The sequence below is a fragment of the Mastigoproctus giganteus genome, chromosome 13 (genome assembly GCF_048544385.1).
Source record: "Mastigoproctus giganteus isolate SK-2022 chromosome 13, ASM4854438v1, whole genome shotgun sequence".
NCBI lineage: Eukaryota > Metazoa > Arthropoda > Arachnida > Uropygi > Thelyphonidae > Mastigoproctus > Mastigoproctus giganteus.
This window is the reverse complement of record NC_143587.1, coordinates 64,773,977-64,791,831: the sequence shown is the minus strand read 5'-3', so window position 1 is coordinate 64,791,831 and position 17,855 is coordinate 64,773,977. Positions and strand designations below refer to the sequence as shown.

At 37.3% G+C, this 17,855-nt stretch overlaps 1 protein-coding gene across 4 annotated transcripts in view; it reads right to left on the bottom strand.

Annotated features, from left to right (window-relative positions):
- Positions 1 to 17,855, bottom strand: part of AMPdeam (AMP deaminase) — a 334,349-nt gene that overhangs the window by 205,195 nt on the left and 111,299 nt on the right. For 3 of the 4 annotated variants that reach the window (XM_090387683.1, XM_090387682.1, XM_090387684.1), the window contains one exon: positions 4,159 to 4,375. In XM_090387683.1, coding sequence (XP_090243809.1) covers positions 4,159 to 4,375 — 217 coding nt within the window. Of the gene's footprint in view, positions 1 to 4,158; positions 4,376 to 8,188; positions 8,245 to 17,855 lie in introns of those variants that run through there. The other variant, XM_090387685.1, reaches the window with a different exon arrangement.

The window sequence follows — 17,855 nt, the reverse complement described above, 5'->3', positions numbered from 1 at the left end:
TGCTCTCTGGTTCGATCGGAAATACACAGGTAGGGTGGCTTTATTGATGCCCTTAAATGCACGAGGATTTCCAGAATGGTACACAAGCTGCGGTTTTAATCTGTAATCTCCCAGTGCATTAGCCCCAAGCAAGAATGTGCCCCTATCTTTTGACACCTTGAAACTTGGCATTGTATTTTCCTCTTTGGCAATGTATGTTCGATCCAGCATTTCTTTCCAATACAGAGCAGTCTCGTCAATGTCAAAAATTTGCTGCGTTGAATAGTGGCTTCATCAATAATTTTTTCCAACACATCACAAAATTTCTCTGCAGACTTCAATGCTGTCAAAACCAGTGCGATTTGAACCTTTTAAACCACCCGTTGCTTGCCATGAACTTGGGTTGGGGTTCACCGTACTTATCCTTAACATCTTTATAAATACTTGTTGCTTTTGCTTGAACAGTCATTAGACTCAGGGGCACTCGCTTCTCAATCTGATTTTCGATCCATATTACTAACAGCTGTTCCATGATCACTGTTGACCTTAAGTACGTTGATCCTTTGACATGTTCTTTTATATGTGCACTGTCCTTTAATGTTGTTATTTGGTTTTTAGGAGCATTAGCAACTAAGGCCATATTGCTCCGGGAATATGCGGTGGTCATTCCTTGACCTTTCCACATCCTCCGTATTTGGTGGTGACGGGCTCGAACCCCGGTCTAATCAAGAAACGTGTGCTACGCACTGCTGCTCCTTCCCACCTGGCTACGGAGGCGCCTATCACTGTCCTTTAAAATAGTATTCACTGTTGAAGCAGCAAGACCTAATTCCCTTGCAATAGATGACAAACTTTGTCCTGCTTCGTACTTCTTAATAATTTTCATCTTCATTTCTAATTCAATTTTGTTTCATTTCCTGGTACTCCTCATGTATGAGTATATCAATCCAGCATTTGCACTTTTTTGTTGGTCGGTTTCTCTTCATCATTGTAATACGTAAATAGGAATGAACAGAAGTTTCTGAAAATTTGTTTTTTATATGATTGAAGATTTCAGTGAAGAGGAACATATTTCACCATAATAGCGTAAAAACCCACACAATTGCAGCTATCGGTATTATCGTAAATGCAATAAGATCTGGGTTACTACCCATTTTTAATAAAATACGCTAACAGAAAAGCCCAATAAACCAGAAAGTGCAAATTGTTTTATGGTAGTGACCTCCAGAAATGTGTTTTAGAAAAATATCACAAAGGAGTTAGGCAACTCAAAGTTCACTGACTTGGCTTCACTCCATGCCAATGTTATGGAAGAAAAGGCCTAGTGAGTGATCCTTGAACAGCCTGCTGTTTTTCTCCCAGCTATAGATAAATACTAGTACTAAAAATCTGGCAAGATGACTTTAAAATAGAATTCCACTTACACAGAATGTAAAGTTCACCAACAACAGTAAAACGTTTTTTATTGACCCAGAACTTGTAATTAAAATGATGTTATCCAACAGAAAATTATAATCTGACTAACAAATTTTGAACTGAAACAATTACATGCAAGATTCAAAACCAAAAATAAATTAATGTTAGATATCAACAACCCTCTAGAAGTAATTTTTCACAACTCATGATGCTCATTTTTATTGCAAACTCATAGCATCTTCAACAGATGATTAAGCCTATTGTTACATGAATGAGCTCATTGGCACATGTGGAATACCTATTATTCATATATCTTTCCCCCCAAACAAAAAAAAAATCAGGAGTACAGATCAAATGTCAAAAATTAACATTTAGATCAATTTTTTTTTTTTTTTTTTGCCATTTTCAATTTTTCATTATCATTTCTTTTTTTGGATCAATCAGCCAAATTACATACTCTACATACCCTAATGTAGATTTCCAAAATAAGATTTTTTTTTTTTTTTTTTTTATGTGAACCCCAAACACGAGAGGTATTAGAACCTATAGTACTTAGTACCGTGCTTGGGTTGGAGGTTGAGAAGACGAAAGAAGATATTTGTTGACACTGGACTTGAACTTCTGTAGATTGTAATTTTCAGGAAATATGTATGAAGGAAGGTTGTTCCAGAAAACGGCAGTTGAATGAATAAATGAGGAAGATGAAAAGTTGGTTCTGTGGGTTTGAAGTTGGACAGTAAATGGATGTTGGCTGGTGGCGGCATGTGTTCGGACTGTTTTGAAAGAGAGAGTGGGAATTATAGAAGCCAATTCAGAAGAACAGTGCCCATGGAAGTATCTGTAGAAGAGGCATGCAGCAGAAACAGTACGTCTATGAGAAAGCAAGTGGAGAGACTCTGTTAGAGATGAATCATTAATTAACCTAACTGCCCTCTTCTGAATGGAATCAAGAAGCCTGAGAGAGGTTTTGGGGGCACCACCCCCAGGAACAATATTCCAAGGCAGGGCGGATTTGCGATTTATACAGAGTGAGCAGCTGTTTGGAAGAAAAGTAACGTCGAGAGCAAAAGAGAAAACCAAGTTTTTTAGATGCAGAGGAAGCAATATTTGTAATGTGCTTGTGCCAAGAGAGATTAGAAGTCAGGGTAATCCACAAAAGAGATATCATTTTGCCTAGAAATCAGAGTGTCACCAAAGATAAGCATAGGAGCAGAAGAATCCTTTTTTGCGAGATATAAGACAAGACTGAGTTTTAGAAGGGTTGAAATCAACTAAGCTGTCTTTGCCCCACTGGAGAATTACCTGAAGATCGGCATTTAAGGCATTGGTAGCAGTCTTTCGAGAAGTTGAAGCTGATTGAGCAGGACAAGGTTTTTCAAAATGGAAAGTGGAATGCAATGTGCTATCATCGGCAAAACTATGGATAGGATTTCCAGTCAATGGAAGAAGGTCATTAATATACAAGAGGAAAAGAGTGGGGGAAAGAACTGAACCTTGGGGGACACCGGCATTAGTGGAGAAGTTAGAAAACAGAGAGCCATCTAACATCACCCTCAAGTGAGTGATCAGAGAGAAAACTGGATAACCAATTACTAAAAACAGTTGGCAAACCATAAGATGGAAGCTTGTTTAGATGACCTTTATGCCAAACATGATCAAAAGCCTTTGAGATGTCAAGAGCAACTACTTGTGTTTCACCGAACCTTTCCATTGAATTAGTCCATAAATGGGTAACATAAGCCAGAATATCACCAGTGGATCGACACTGACGGAATCCATACTGGCGATCGTTGATCAGACGGAAGGTTTCTAGGTAGTTTAAGAGTTTGCAGTTAATTGATTTCTCTATTACTTTAGAAAGAGTAGAAGTAATTGCAATGGGATGATAATTGGATGGGAGGGATTTGTCACCCTTTTTAGGAACTGGCTGGATATAAGCAAATTTCCAAGCAGAAAGAAAAACACCTTTGGAATAAGAAAGTGAAAAAAGGCGGCAAAGAATAGGAGTAAGTTCAGGAGCACAGGTTTTGAGAACAAGTGGAGAAATACCATCAGGACCTGGAGCTTTCTTAGCATCAAGATTCATCAAAATCCTTCTGATATCCTCATACATGATATACTCATACATGAAGAATGAGTGTGAAAAAGATGAGATATGCAATTTATTAGTTCAAAAGTAACATTAAGTTTCATTTTTTTATAAAATTTAAAAAAATAATAATTCTTATTATAATCTTATAAATTTATTAAGTTGTCATGTTATATATTTAGAGTTAACAAGCAATATATCAAACATTGCAGTTCCTCAGATCTTGTTAAGTAAGGCAGATGAAAAAATCCTGAAATTTGTAATAAAGCATTGAAAGCAAACAGGTTCAACCTTTTCTCTTATAAGGCATGGCTGATATTTTTGCTCACATTTTCTTATATATTTCTTCTTACAGACAATCCATTTACAAAAACATTTTATTATTTCCAAAATAAATAGTTTTTAAAACCTAGCACAAGTTAGAAGCTGCGAATCTACAACAAAAAAGCTGGAGAATCACAAGTGCTAAAGCAATTTCAAAATAGAACATGCTGGTCTGAAAAAAATACTTCATAACTTATTTAATTCTAAAAACAAATGGGAAGAGAAAAAAAAAGCATTTAGGAAATGGAAAGATTCTATCCTGAGCAACAAATGCCTTTTATCTTAAATGGCAGCATTCAAATATGCTTCATACAATTTGATTAAGGGAAATGTGTTTTGGTAAACAGTACCTGAATGACAACTGCTTTTGAATGGCTAAACGGGTTTCATGCACTTCTATAGGAAAATGGGGAACTTCATATGGAGCTGAAATTTCATGGCCAAGTACGTGCTCATGGGTATGATTTAAGATTGTCTTTGCTGCTTCTTTATACTTCTCATCTACTTCTGTAGGAAGAACATTAAGAATCTGATATGCACAATTTTCTGGATCAGGAGATTCTGTTCCTAGTAAGATTAAAAGGAATCAAAATTGTATACTTTTCATTACATGCATGACACAAAATAATAGCACAGAGTTTTTCCAGCTGTAAAAGTTAAAGTTTTGTAATAATATTAATCTAACCTTAATACATTCACTCATCCAACACTTAATATACTTTACAAAGCACTTCCACTTGATTTGATGCAAGAACATAAAGAATTAAAAACTAAAACTTACTAAATAATTAAAAACTGTTACTATTGGATTTTAATAGAATGATAATTTGCCTTTTTACATGGTGAATTATCATTCCACTAAAATCCAATAGCAACAGTTTTTAATTATTTGAGTTCTTGCATCGTTGGCTATATTAAAGTTAGAACAATGTCTGAGTTATAATAAGTTAAATCATTCTAACTCAGATAAAAATATAATAACTAATATTATTTGAATTTGAACTTCATAAAAAAAAAAAAAAAAAAAAAAACATGACGAAGATGATCTCACATTAAGTTCATTTTATGACTACTGTATATAATTTACTTTAACCAATAAAACAATTTTACATATGACAATTGAAAAAGTAAAAAAAAAAAAAAAAAATTTGGTGCAATAGAAGTCTAGGATCCATATTAGAAAACTCAGAATCAAATGATGAATATAAACTAAAAAAAATTGCTTGGTGATATCTGCTATAATTTGTTGGAGTACAGTACGTCCTGTTATACCCAGGCTAATTACATTTAGAATTTACTGTATAGATAATTGAGTAATTTACCAATTGTCAAATCAAGGTCTACAGATCATCACATGATACATACTTTAGACGAGTGGTTCCCAAACTACTGAGTTCTATGGACCCCTTCAAAAATGAAAAACGTTTGCAGACTCCCTGTATATATATAATACTGTAAGTAGAACGCCTAGATTTGATTTAATTGGTTTAAGTCTAATGAAAATATGGTATACACTGGGAGAGATGTATGGAATGAAAAGGAGGAAGAAATGGACTGGAGATTAAAATAGGAAGTGAAAAAGCGACTAAAATGGAATAACATTGCAGTGTCTATCACAATTTCAGTGTCATCATCAGAGGTCATCCACCGACATTATGAATTAATACAGTGTATTAAACATGTATATATTGTAAACATTTAATTTTACCTTATTTCATATCATTCCTATCCATACAAACACCATATATATATATATATATATATATATATATATATATATATTTTTTTTTTTTTTCCACACCTCACGCTAGGAGCCGCTAGCATTCCCCGACATAAATATACCGGCACCCTGCCATATTGTTCTTTTGGTCAGTCTTACTAAGTAACGGTAAGTCCCTTTCTTCCGGCCTATACTAATATTCCTTATTATAGTTTATCCAGTTTTTCAATTCTTTTCACTTGCTTCTGTAAGGTCATCCATTATCTGTATGCACTACGTATTATAACCACTTTTATTGGCACACCCTTTATAAACTTATTAATGCAAATTCATATCTAAATTTGCCTTCACAGCACGTGGCAACCACACGTGCACAATAGCATACAGTTCATGTCGGAAACAGAAGCAAGAACATTGCTGTCTTTTTCATAATTTCGGTGGATGACCTCTGATGATGACACTGAAATTGTGAGAGACACTGCAATGTTATTCCATTTTAGTCGCTTTTTTACTTCTTATTTTAATCTCCAGTCCATTTCTTCCTCTTTTTCAATCCATACATCACTCCCAGTGTATACCATATTTTCATTAGACTTAAACCAATTAAATCAAATCTACGCGTTCTACTTACAATATTATATATATACACATTATGACTGTAGGGTACGTTTTGCTAATGCAGAGTTTCTGATCCATAAGCTATATTACTATTATTATCTTTTTCGTTATATATGTATGTATGAACACTGGGTTTTCTGAATAGAAAATTCAAAGTTTTATGTTTAAAACAAAAACTTTATTCTTACTTTTACATAAATATATAATAATAACTATTTATCATCAATTTGCTATACGTAGAACAAATAATTTGATCAGTTCCAGAGGGTCGTTTCGTGGACCCATGGAACTGGTCTACGTATTCCAGGGATCTGCAGACCCCAGTTTGGGAACTGCTGCTTTAGACTAAAGTGAATTACCTGTATCATGTGCATAACTTTATAATTTGATGTTTTAGATCTATAGCAGCAGATGTGTTTGCCAACAATTAAATTTCACGAATGCTCAGAAGTCAATTAATGAAAATCTGCTGTCACATATGCAGTTCAGTTTCAGCACTTTTTAGTACTTTAAGCAGGAACTGCTTTTAGATGCATATGGTATAAAAATACACCAATATACACTTACTTTCATAAAAAAAAAGAAAATACAAATTTACACTGTACCTTAGATGGTGCCTCTGTAGCCAGGTGGGCAGGAGCAGCAGTGTGTGACACACACTTCCTGATTAGACCGGGGTTCAAGCCTGTGACTACCAAATACAGAGGATGCAGAAGGTCAGGGAATGATCACTGCATATCCCCAGCCCAGATAAAGGGTGAGGGTTGGCTTCAGAAGGGCATCTGGCCGTAAAAATTTCATGCCAAAACACTAAAAATGCTGCCCTCATATATATATATATAAAATGGGAAAAGGCGAGAACAAAAAAAAAAAAAAAAAACACTGTACCCTAGATATAGTAATTTCAGGTGGTGGGGTAGTACTAATTTCTGAGATTCTAAGCACCCATTTATGTTTAATCTGTCACTGCACAAATGGCCTTATATGAGAAGTCAGGGTGACTTCATACGATCTGCAATAGTTTTGATGTTCAATGTTAATTATGACATTAAAACAAGAACTACTTGCTTCCAAGTGAAAGATTGTAAGAGGAGAGCTATATTGTTTGTTATTTGGTTTTTAGGAGCATTAAGTAACTAAGACCATACTGCTCCGGAGGGGGGATATGCGGTGGTCATTCCTTGACCTTTCCACATCCTCCATATTTGGTGGGCACAGGCTCGAACTCAGCTCTAATCAAGAAGTGTCTGCTACGTATTGCTGCTCTTGCCCACCTGGCTACAGAGGTGCCAGGAGAGCTATAGATGGATTTGGGGAGGGGTGATTCGGCCTCCTTCCTGACTCAGTTGGCAAATTTTATAGGGCAAATTCAATTCTGTACTTCAGCAAAGATGCTGTACATTCTGACTTCCAACCCCCGCCTCCCATCATACTAAATATGGATGATGGAAGTGAGGAAGCGGAAGCAAACTTCCTTTTTTAAAGTATGTGAAAGATATGTAATCTCTGAAAATCGATAGGTAAAGTTGCAAATGAATAAGTTCAAGGGCAAACTATAAATACTGCCAGCCCCCCCCCCCAAACTAAATCGTTCAATGGGCCTTATGGGTTATTTAAAAACCATATCACGCCAGCTATCAAGCTCCTTAGATCTTGACCCTCCTCCCCAGCTACATGGTAATTTCAACACTGGAATGAATAAGTGTATATAGGATCGGCTAATATAAGGCAAGTTACGCTAATGCTAATCATTACTCTAGGTGGCGCCCCTAGCGCTCTCAATGGTATACGGACATTGGTCAGTTTTTGTTATGAAATACAAATGAAGTTACAACCTTATATTGGTAAACAACACGTACCAATCATTTCATATAATAACAGTTTTGGAATGATTACGAAAGTATGAATTTAGCACATCACTTATTAATGTTAAGAGTTTATATACCGAAGAATTCGGTATATAAACTCATTCGCTTATTAATGTTTATATACCGAAGAATTCTATTTGAAAGGGGGGGGGTTGAGTAATAAATACTTCTTACCTCTCATCACCCTCGGTACACGCAAATAATTTAACCTCTGAGCCATATTTAACACTAGCTCGATTAAAGTGAACACTGCGTAGTATACCTCTACGAGTAAACATCACAGTACCTTAAAATATCCCATAGTGAACCGCTAATGATGTAACAAACGACCGTACAAAGCGCCAAAATAAACCGGGTATTACACATTACAGATGTGCTGATGAAACTGATTAGAATTACAATTTATTTAACAACTATGAAACCCGTAGATGCCACAAACTCGAAGTATATTAGCACTAAATTAACAATGGCTTCCTCCTATCAATGTTGAATCGCAAAATATACAAAACATACACAACCCTTCCCAACCCCCCCCCCCCAATAAACCACGCATTCTTTCGCAGGAAATGCTGCCTCACTGTATTGTTAGGAAGAAACAATACGGCAGCATTTTACAACATAATACTGTACACGGTTACATGGAAATAACGTTGTTCAACGTTCCAACTAGTTTGCAATTTCAAATATAGTTAGTCTGGGTAAAATCATCACATAAATAGTAGTTTTAGTAAATTCACAGCATCTCAGTTTTAAAAATTAAACATATTGTCATACTTCAAATTTTGAAGAAAAATTCATTGCATTCAAAGACCGTGCCACTAATAGATAAAAAAAAAAAAAAAAAAAAAAAACGCGACAAAACATAATATCGCCTTTTCTCTTTTGTAATTTGTTTGATTGACGGTTGACGTTTGATTGACAATTTCTCGGTTGACGTAGATGGAAACTTCGGCTAAAATTCTGAACGAGACTCTTACCCACAGATCTTTGTGACACGGAGCAATAGGAGCTTAGCTCCTATTGCTCCGTGTCACAAAGTGACACCACAATCACACGGAGCAATAGGAGCTTAGCTCCTATTGCTCCGTGTGATTGCGGTGATTGGAGGATCTATTCCTTCGAGTAATTTTGTTTCTCGATTTAAATTGGGTTGTAAGGGGAGCCCTAAACTGTTTACTGGGAAGCGAGTTTGCCCCTATGAGGCTGGGTTAAGTCAGGAAACGATTTTCTCTCTTTACCGCTGGTTTTAAATCGGAAACAAAATTATGCAAAGGAACAGATCGTTCAAGGAGCTAGATCTGGCCATCATTTGCCGTCGCAAAGATCCATGCCTCTTATTCTAATTCAAAATCTGCAAATGCAACATCCACTAGCTGAGGTTTTTTTCTTTTCTTATCAGGAGCGGTGGTTCCAGTAGGGTCTAAGAGGCTAGAGATTATCCCCCCCCCCATGATCAAAATAATATAGGGTTAAAATTCAGATCTTGGGTACTACTCCATACTTCGACTAAAAGTCAGGAAGAAGGTAAACAGTGATTGGCAGGTGCCATTCACTGTTTACCCCGCCCCCTGTCCTCCTTAGGCTGATACGCCTAGGGTGTTTTATCCCACCCACTTAACATCTGAGCCATATTTAACACTAGCTCGATAAAGTGAACACTGCGTAGTATACCTCGTAGAAGTATACTACGCAGTATTCAGAATCAGATAATCGGGATCTCGTTTTCAGATTTCAAAACAGCGAGGGGGGGGGGGATAACCACCCTAAAAGCCAAGCACTCCCCTCTTCGACGACACAAACAATCAGCAACAAAACGCCTTCACAATCATCATCCAATCACTCCGTTCTACGATCACGCCCACTGCCCGGAGACAAGTGGTACCCAAATAATAGATTTTAGCCTAATATTGATTTATTTCTTTACTGCTACATGATTAAAGCTTAATAAGCTTTAATTTAATTCCTAAGCACTTCTTTAGTCCTTCCCCTTAACTACTTCAAGCCTTTCACTGGAACTTTAGAAAATCCTGAGATTGCCACTGATTCTTATAAACCACTCTTGCCTTGGGCTCAGAATATCTTTATATATGGTATGTAACTAATTTTATTTGAAAATAAAGGCCTGTTATTAATTGATCGCTGGTTCAGAATATCTAAAACAGAATTCACAAAATCTAGCTATATCTTTATTTAAGAAACTGAAAGCACCAAAAGGAAAAATTACACGAAATGCTTTTGTACACGATTAAAAATGCAACTTACTTGGTAACGGGGAAGAAACCTGCTCATGTTTCTTTACAAATTCACTACAAAATTTGAAACAATTTCTGTTCGTTGAAAGTTCATGCAATAATTTAGTGCCACGTGTAATATATGATGCGTACTACAATAGCACTTGCCATAGAACTTGCCCTGGGCAAGTGCTATTGTAGAACGCATCATATATTACACGTGGCACTAAATTATTGCATGAACTTTCAACGAACAGCCAATACATACTATAAAGTGGTATAGGAAAAACAATTTAACAAATACATCAACAGCGAGTGCATCAAATTAAAATTCAGAAAGATGCAGGCACAACTTTTCAAACAAAGACTGGAATCAGATAAAGCAAACTTGAACTGTTAGCCAATGTATAAAACTATTGTTGAATAATGAAAAATATTTTATATTTAAACGAGACTCCCGAGAAAATTTTAAATTATTACAAAATGTATTTTCCACAACCCTAATTTCGAAGCCCTTAAAAAAATACAGATAAGCTTGCATCCCATTTAAAAAGGGATTAACTTAAAGATATTATTACCATCAGGGGTAAAGGAAAGGGATTTTGCTTCAGTAAAGGTGACTACAGTGGTCTCAGACTGTTTTTAAATTCTATACAGTGGGATCACAACTGATGATGTTACAAACAGCAAATTCTAAGTGGAAAGCATTCAAGGAATTAATCGTGGAAGCTACTAAAAGTTTGATACCTATTAAGAAATACTGTTCAAGGTTTATGCCTAAATGGTTATCAAATGAACTAATGAGACTCGTGGCAGAGAAGAAAAATGCATGGGATGCATATAAATTATCAGGCGACACAGAAGCCTATGGCAGATATAAGCTAGTCTGTAATCAAGTCACAAAAGAGGTTAGGCAGGCAAAGGCAGATTACCAGAAATCTTTGGCAAAGGATGCTAAGAAAAACAGCAAGGATTTCTTTACTTATATAAACTCTAAAAGGAAGGGGATGAATCTGATTGGTCCACTAGATATCGATGGTTCGACTGTTGATGATCCTGCACAGATAGCAAACAAACTGAATGAGTATTTTGCATCTACATTCACACATGAGGAGTTATTAAGGTTTGAAAATGCCACAAGGTTACCAAATTCAGCAGAGTGCTTAATGATTTCGTAATAACTGAGAGCAAAGTGGAGGAGAAATTGTTGAAGTTAAACATAAGAAAGGCACCTGGGTTGATGGGATCTATCCAGTTATATTAAAGGAGGTGGCAAAGCAACTACGCAAACCCTTAGCCATAATTATGAGAGCATCCTTGGACTCAGGGGAGGTCCCCACGGACTGGAGATGTGCAAATGTATCCCCAATTCACAAAAGGGGATCGAAGGGTGACACGAGTAATTACAGACCAGTTAGTTTAACTTCTGTTCCGAGTAAAATAATAGAGTCACTGGTTAAAGATGCATTTCAGGATCATCTAGACAAGACTGCAGCAATAATTCAGGCACAGCATGGGTTTGTTAAGGGAAAGTCTTGTCTGACAAATTTGATTGGATATTATGATGTGGTTACAAAGGAACTGGATGCAAAAAATAATTTTGATATCAAATATACTTGGATTTCAGGAAAACGTTTGACACTGTTGCGCATGGAAGACTACTGTGCAAATTGGGGCAGAATTGTATTAAGGGTAAGTTGCTACAATGGATAAAAGGATAGTTGAGTAGGAGAAGACAGAGGGTGGTAATCAATGGGTGCTGCTCTTCGAGGACTAATGTTATTAGTGGAGTCTCACACAGTTCGGTGTTGGTTCCACTGTTGTTTTGTATATTTATCAATGGTATTGATAAATATACAAAAGATATATAAGTATATCAGGCTCCGTGTCGAAGTTTGGAGATGATAGAAAGATTGGCAGGGTTGTTAATGACAGTGTGATACTGCAACAGGATCTAGAAAATTTGGGCAGATGGGCTGAGAAGTGGCAACTGAAGTTTAAACTTGACAAATGCAAAGTACTGCATATGGGTAGAAGTAACCCCAGAGAAACGTACGAACTGTGTGGTACTACACTTAAGGTGGTAGAAAATGAAAAAGACTTGGGAATAATTGTGCAGTCAGATATGAAGTTTTCTGAGCAATGCAGACAGGCTGCAAGAGCAGGTCGTGGGGTTTTGTCAATGATATACAGGAATTTTTCTAGTAGGGAAAAGGAGGTGATTGTTCCTCTGTATAAGGCAATAATCAGGCCATGCCTTGAGTACTGCGTACAGCTCTGGAGGTCTCATTTTAGGAAGGAGTTAGATTTGCTTGAGCGTGTACAGAGAAGGGCAACAAGATTGGTGAGGGGAATGAAGGGATCCTCTTACCAAGAGAGGCTTAAGTTCTGCAAATTGCAGCGGCTGGAGACTAGGCACCTGCGAGGTGATCTGATTGAGGTGTGTAAGGCCTTGAATGGGTTGAGCAAGCTGAATTCTGATTGGATTCTTCTACTTGTTCAGATCACGAACCTAAGGGGGCATAAATTCAAATTGAGGAAAGACAGATGTAGAATAGATGTGCGGAAATTTGCCTTTAGCCAGCGGGTGGTTAATTGCTGGAACAAACTTCCATCTGTCGTTGTGGAAGTTGATAGGTTAAATAAATTTGAGGAACTGGACAAACATTTAGAGGGAATTGTTTTGTAAATGTTTTCGCTGACGTTGCATAAGCTCATAAACTTGCTTTCTTGCTCACATGCCACCACTACTACTATATAATTTATAAGCTCATATGCAAAATATAAGATTTCACGAAACGCTTCCATCAGAGATTAATGTGATTCCATGAAATTTTCAATGTGAAGCAGAGACGATTTTACGACCTTTGTCTTGTTTGTTTTCTAATGAAAAAGAGGGGTGGGCTGTCTGTAACAGTGGTTTTCAAAGTACGTTCCAAGGATCCATGGAATTCTGATTTTTTTATTTATTTTGGATATGTGTATTACTGTTTTTAAGGATATTTGAATTCGGTGGTTAAAATAAAGTTTGAAGAGTTCTGCTCTAATAATCAATCCTCACAGACAAACATATATATATATATATATATATTATTACTTTATGTTTTTTAGCTTTTCATCACATTTCAATCAAACGAGTATATTTAGCAGTTATAGCCTCTCTTGGGGAGGGATGCATTGCACAATCTATGAACTCCAAGTAAGTAATTGGAATTACTGTTCATTTCCCATTCCTTGCATTGTGTAATTGTAGTTACGTCCGATTAAGCGATATACATAAATTATCTTATGCAGTTTTGTCTGGGTCAAGACGGCAGGTGACATTTTATGTTATAATTCGTCCGGCATTTGTAGAGTACATTCCCATCCTTTACCAGGGGCTATAATCCCTAGGTAAACAATTCAAAAGAAAGGTGGGATGCATCAGGACGGTTCTGGAACCTGATCAAAGTTCAGGCAGATGTTTAATTTGGTTAGTTCATTGCATACATCTATTGTTCATAAATTGGAAAATAAAACATTGTTTAATTTTCCTCTCTCACCGATTCTCAAAGCGTAGTAGACTGTTTTGCTTTTGAATTAATTGAAATCAAAACAATGCATTGAGAAGCTGTACAAGATCGCTCGTTACTAAGTAACAATTGACGAGTGACTTACAAGGGGGGTTACAATAACTGGGTTCTCAATTCTTCAAAGAAATCGGCAAAGACCTTAATATTACATTTAAGTAATTAAGCTAATTCTTAATAATCGGCAAAAAATCTACAAACTTAAAATAATAATAAAAAAATAATTTTATTAATTTATCTTATTGATTTATTATATGCTAGAATTCACAAGTTGCTTTTGAAACTTCACATCTATATGTGGACACACACGAATACAAACAGAAGGGGAATGTCACTATCATCACAGGGAACTTTAATATGGCCTTCCCACTTTATGAAGAATTAAAAACAGAATTGGATATTCTTCTTTCATCAGTCGGTATTTTCCCTCTGCAGACCCCATCGACAAGACAGGATCAAAAGCTGGATCTTATCTACCTAAATATAAGTAAAGCTACCCTTCTGCAGAATTTTGTAATTTTTAACTCTGATCACTGTCCTCTTATCATTGAATTTTGCCTCTCGCCTAAGACTATTAACCAGGATAAAAGCAACAACCACAAAACTCGTCTTCTCCACAAAGTTCATCCATGGACACGTTGGACATGTGTTTTTGTAAAGGGCGGCTCCTAGAACGTCTGTTCAACTCCGCCTCGTATCTCTGTTAAGAACAGTATCACTACAAATGGGCTAGATATGTGAGTGACGCGTAGGTTTGTGTGTGTTCTGTTCTGGCCGCTTGGCTACCCAGAAGCATCAGTCACTTGGAGATATGATTCTGGGTACTCGTCCACACAACGGAAAGTGGGCCAGTCCCAGTAAAACACGTACCGTCTAAAATGAGACTCTGACTCACCTCATGTTGCCAAAAGGTGGGCCAGGTCGTCGCCACCGTAATAATGATAATAATATTATTATTATTACGGTGGCGACAGCCAGGTTTCTCTGGTAGCCCATTCCAGAGGTTAAAAAAAAAAAAAAAAAAATCCCGTGGTGTAATACAAAAGAAGCTAGTGCAGAGCGAGAAGAGAAAAATAAAATAAATAAATAATAAATAAAATTAATTAAATAAATAAATAAATAAATTAGATAAATAAAAAAATTATAAAAATAAATAAAATTTAAATTAATAAAATAAATTTTTTAAGCTGCTGTAAATTACTATTCGTAGCCTATGTTATTGTGTAGAAGGCTTTGGTGCGCGTGAATACTTGTGTCGAGAAGTTCTGGAAGGCAGCCAAGTTCTCTGGCGTCTGTAGCAGAATGTCCAGTTGGTTTTCAGTGACAGGGATGGTACTTGCTAGGTCCTCGCAGAGAGCGCACTCGAAGGGAAGGTGGAACCAATTCTCCTTGGCCCTGTAGTAGCAAACGTCTATGGGTAATAAGACAAGTTGGAAGAGCTTCTTGTTCAATGCTTCTTGAGTCTAGGAATGATGTCTCAAGAGTTAGAGAGCCACTTCTGCGCTGACTTAGAGGAGAGGAAAGTCATATCCAGAAGGAATCTCCTTGTAACTGTTCCTTTGGTGGAAGTGTCCCATCTTGTTTGCCAGATGTTAATCATATCATTATAAGAGCATATTCTCTCTGCCTTAGGGTTAGTGTCCAGGTTTAGCTCACTGTCCAAGATTTTGGTCGGAATTTTCTTGTTGATTCGAAAGGTCAGGCCACGGAAGGTTACATACAGGTCCAAGGGTCCAGCTAAGACCTGGATGGCTGCAGTGGATACTGTCCTACATACCTTATGGATATGCTAGGAGCATTGTCCGTTGTATAGAGCCTAATTTGCCCATCATTCTTACCAATCTAGCTCGATGGAACCAAGCACCTGCAGCATACGATACGATCAGAAGGAAGACGGCATAGTACAGCTGAAGCGACCGACCGCTTGGACAGGCCCCATTCGTTCCTGGTGATTCTGATGATTGAGCCTGAAAATTGTTCACCTTGGAGCTGAGATGGATGAGGTGGGGGATGAAAACTTAATCTATGATTAAGAACCACTCCTAGCACAGTGGTCTGTGTGACAATAGGGATCCAGGAAGAAGTAATTCTTCAGAAGCTTAAAGCAATAAACTGGAATGCGATTTACAAACTACCTCCACCAATAGACTGCATCGCAGATCACCTTTGGACCATCGCTTGATTAGGGACAGCAAGAAAAATAAGAATTTGTGAATGGACCACAGGCCCTGGTTCTCCAGGCAAATGAAATCATTTTTCAATGACGAGCAAAAAGTATATCAAGAATGGCGAAAAACACGAACTCCAGAATCCTATACTTTTTTTAAAATGAAAAGAGCCATATTCAACAGGATAGGATGACAAGATCAATATCAAATAATCTATGAGAAACTTGCAAAAGCAAAGAGAATCCCTAACAACTCGAAGAAAAAAAACGCTTCCACATGACTTGGGAGGCTTTCAAAGAATGGGCATATCACACCTTTGGAGAGATTATGGTGATATACCACTTTGCTCAAGCCAACCACTTATCCCAATAGCCAATTGGATCCCCCTCCCGGAGAAGCCATCCATCTCTAGCAGAGAAACAGCAGTGGTTATCAGGGGCCCACCAAACAAGTGTTTGGTGGGCCCCTGATAACCTGACACCGACCCAGACAAATTCCCTCGTGGTCAGGCGCGCGGGTGCATAAGTACACGTGCCTTGAGTGACCGGGGTTCAAGCCCGTGACTACTGAATACGGTGCTGTTTCTTGTATTCTGTCTATCTTGTGAACTCCTCTGACCGTTTGGTCGTCCCGGAGTATAAACAGAAAATTTATTTATTTATTTTATATGTAGCCCTTACTTGGCAGACTTACTATCGCATACATCCAACAGAATCATTGAAAGAGCCACTCTCCCTAAAGCCTGGAAAGACTACAGACCTATTTCCATACATAGTATGCAACCTTTTAAAAAATTTTGAGAAATCCATAATCAAACAAATAAATAATGTTTTAGCCATCGTCCATCCTATCTTTACTTAGTCATCAAAAACAGGTCTACTATTACTAACCTCTTAGAGTCAAGTTGCTGTTATGGTGGTTTAATGGCTCATAAGAGACAAGTTGCAGGTCCAAAACCATCTTGAACAGTAAAAGCCAGATGGATATCCTATTCCTGGACATCAAAGCCGCTTATGACAGGACAACAATCCAACTCTTCCCGCACTTCCTGGAATCTCACTGTTGAATTACAGGAAACTTACTCACACTATTGCGAGAATTACTTAGAGAGGAACATAACAGTAAAGCATGAAGATTTTAGCGTTAATTACACGCTAAATGGAGTAGTTCCTTAAGACTGGGTGCTCTCTGCGACACTATTCGACGCAGTCCTTGACCCTTTTTCCTCTCAACCTGCAATAACATCCTAGCCTATGCGGACGACCTGAAAATGTTCTTTCCATCCAGCAATAATGATGGTGGGTATAAACGTTTCTCTTCAGGCCACTCAGCAGTTAACTAATCTGGCGAACTTCCTCGCCTCGATTGGACTCGAAATTAACCCTCTTAAACCTACCCAGATGTACTCCTTTAGAAAGCATAAAATACATCTGGGAATTACCTGGGACAAAAGTTATCCATCACTGAGCATTTCACTACCACCAGGAAGAAAACACTAGCCGCCATCTGGTGCTCAAGACAAGAAATGGCTGGGGTTCAAAATTCTCAATTGGAGAAAGAATTGTTAGGTGTGTTGCCCAGGTTGCCCTATACGCTTCGGTCATCTGGTCATTAGCTCCTGTAACGGACGTTAAAACCTTCCTAAACATAGAATATTGGATACTTAGGTGGCTAAATGAGATTTTCGAATTCCCCTTCACTATCTCCAGAGGTATTTTGTATGCAAATATAGAGTGGACACCTTGGATATTTATTGTCATTTGGACAAATATTCATATCCTGGTCAAGCTATTGACAGAAAATATGATAAGCCAGTACTTACAGCCATCACTAGCACCCACGAGGTGAGAGACAATCATGCAGCCTACAAATA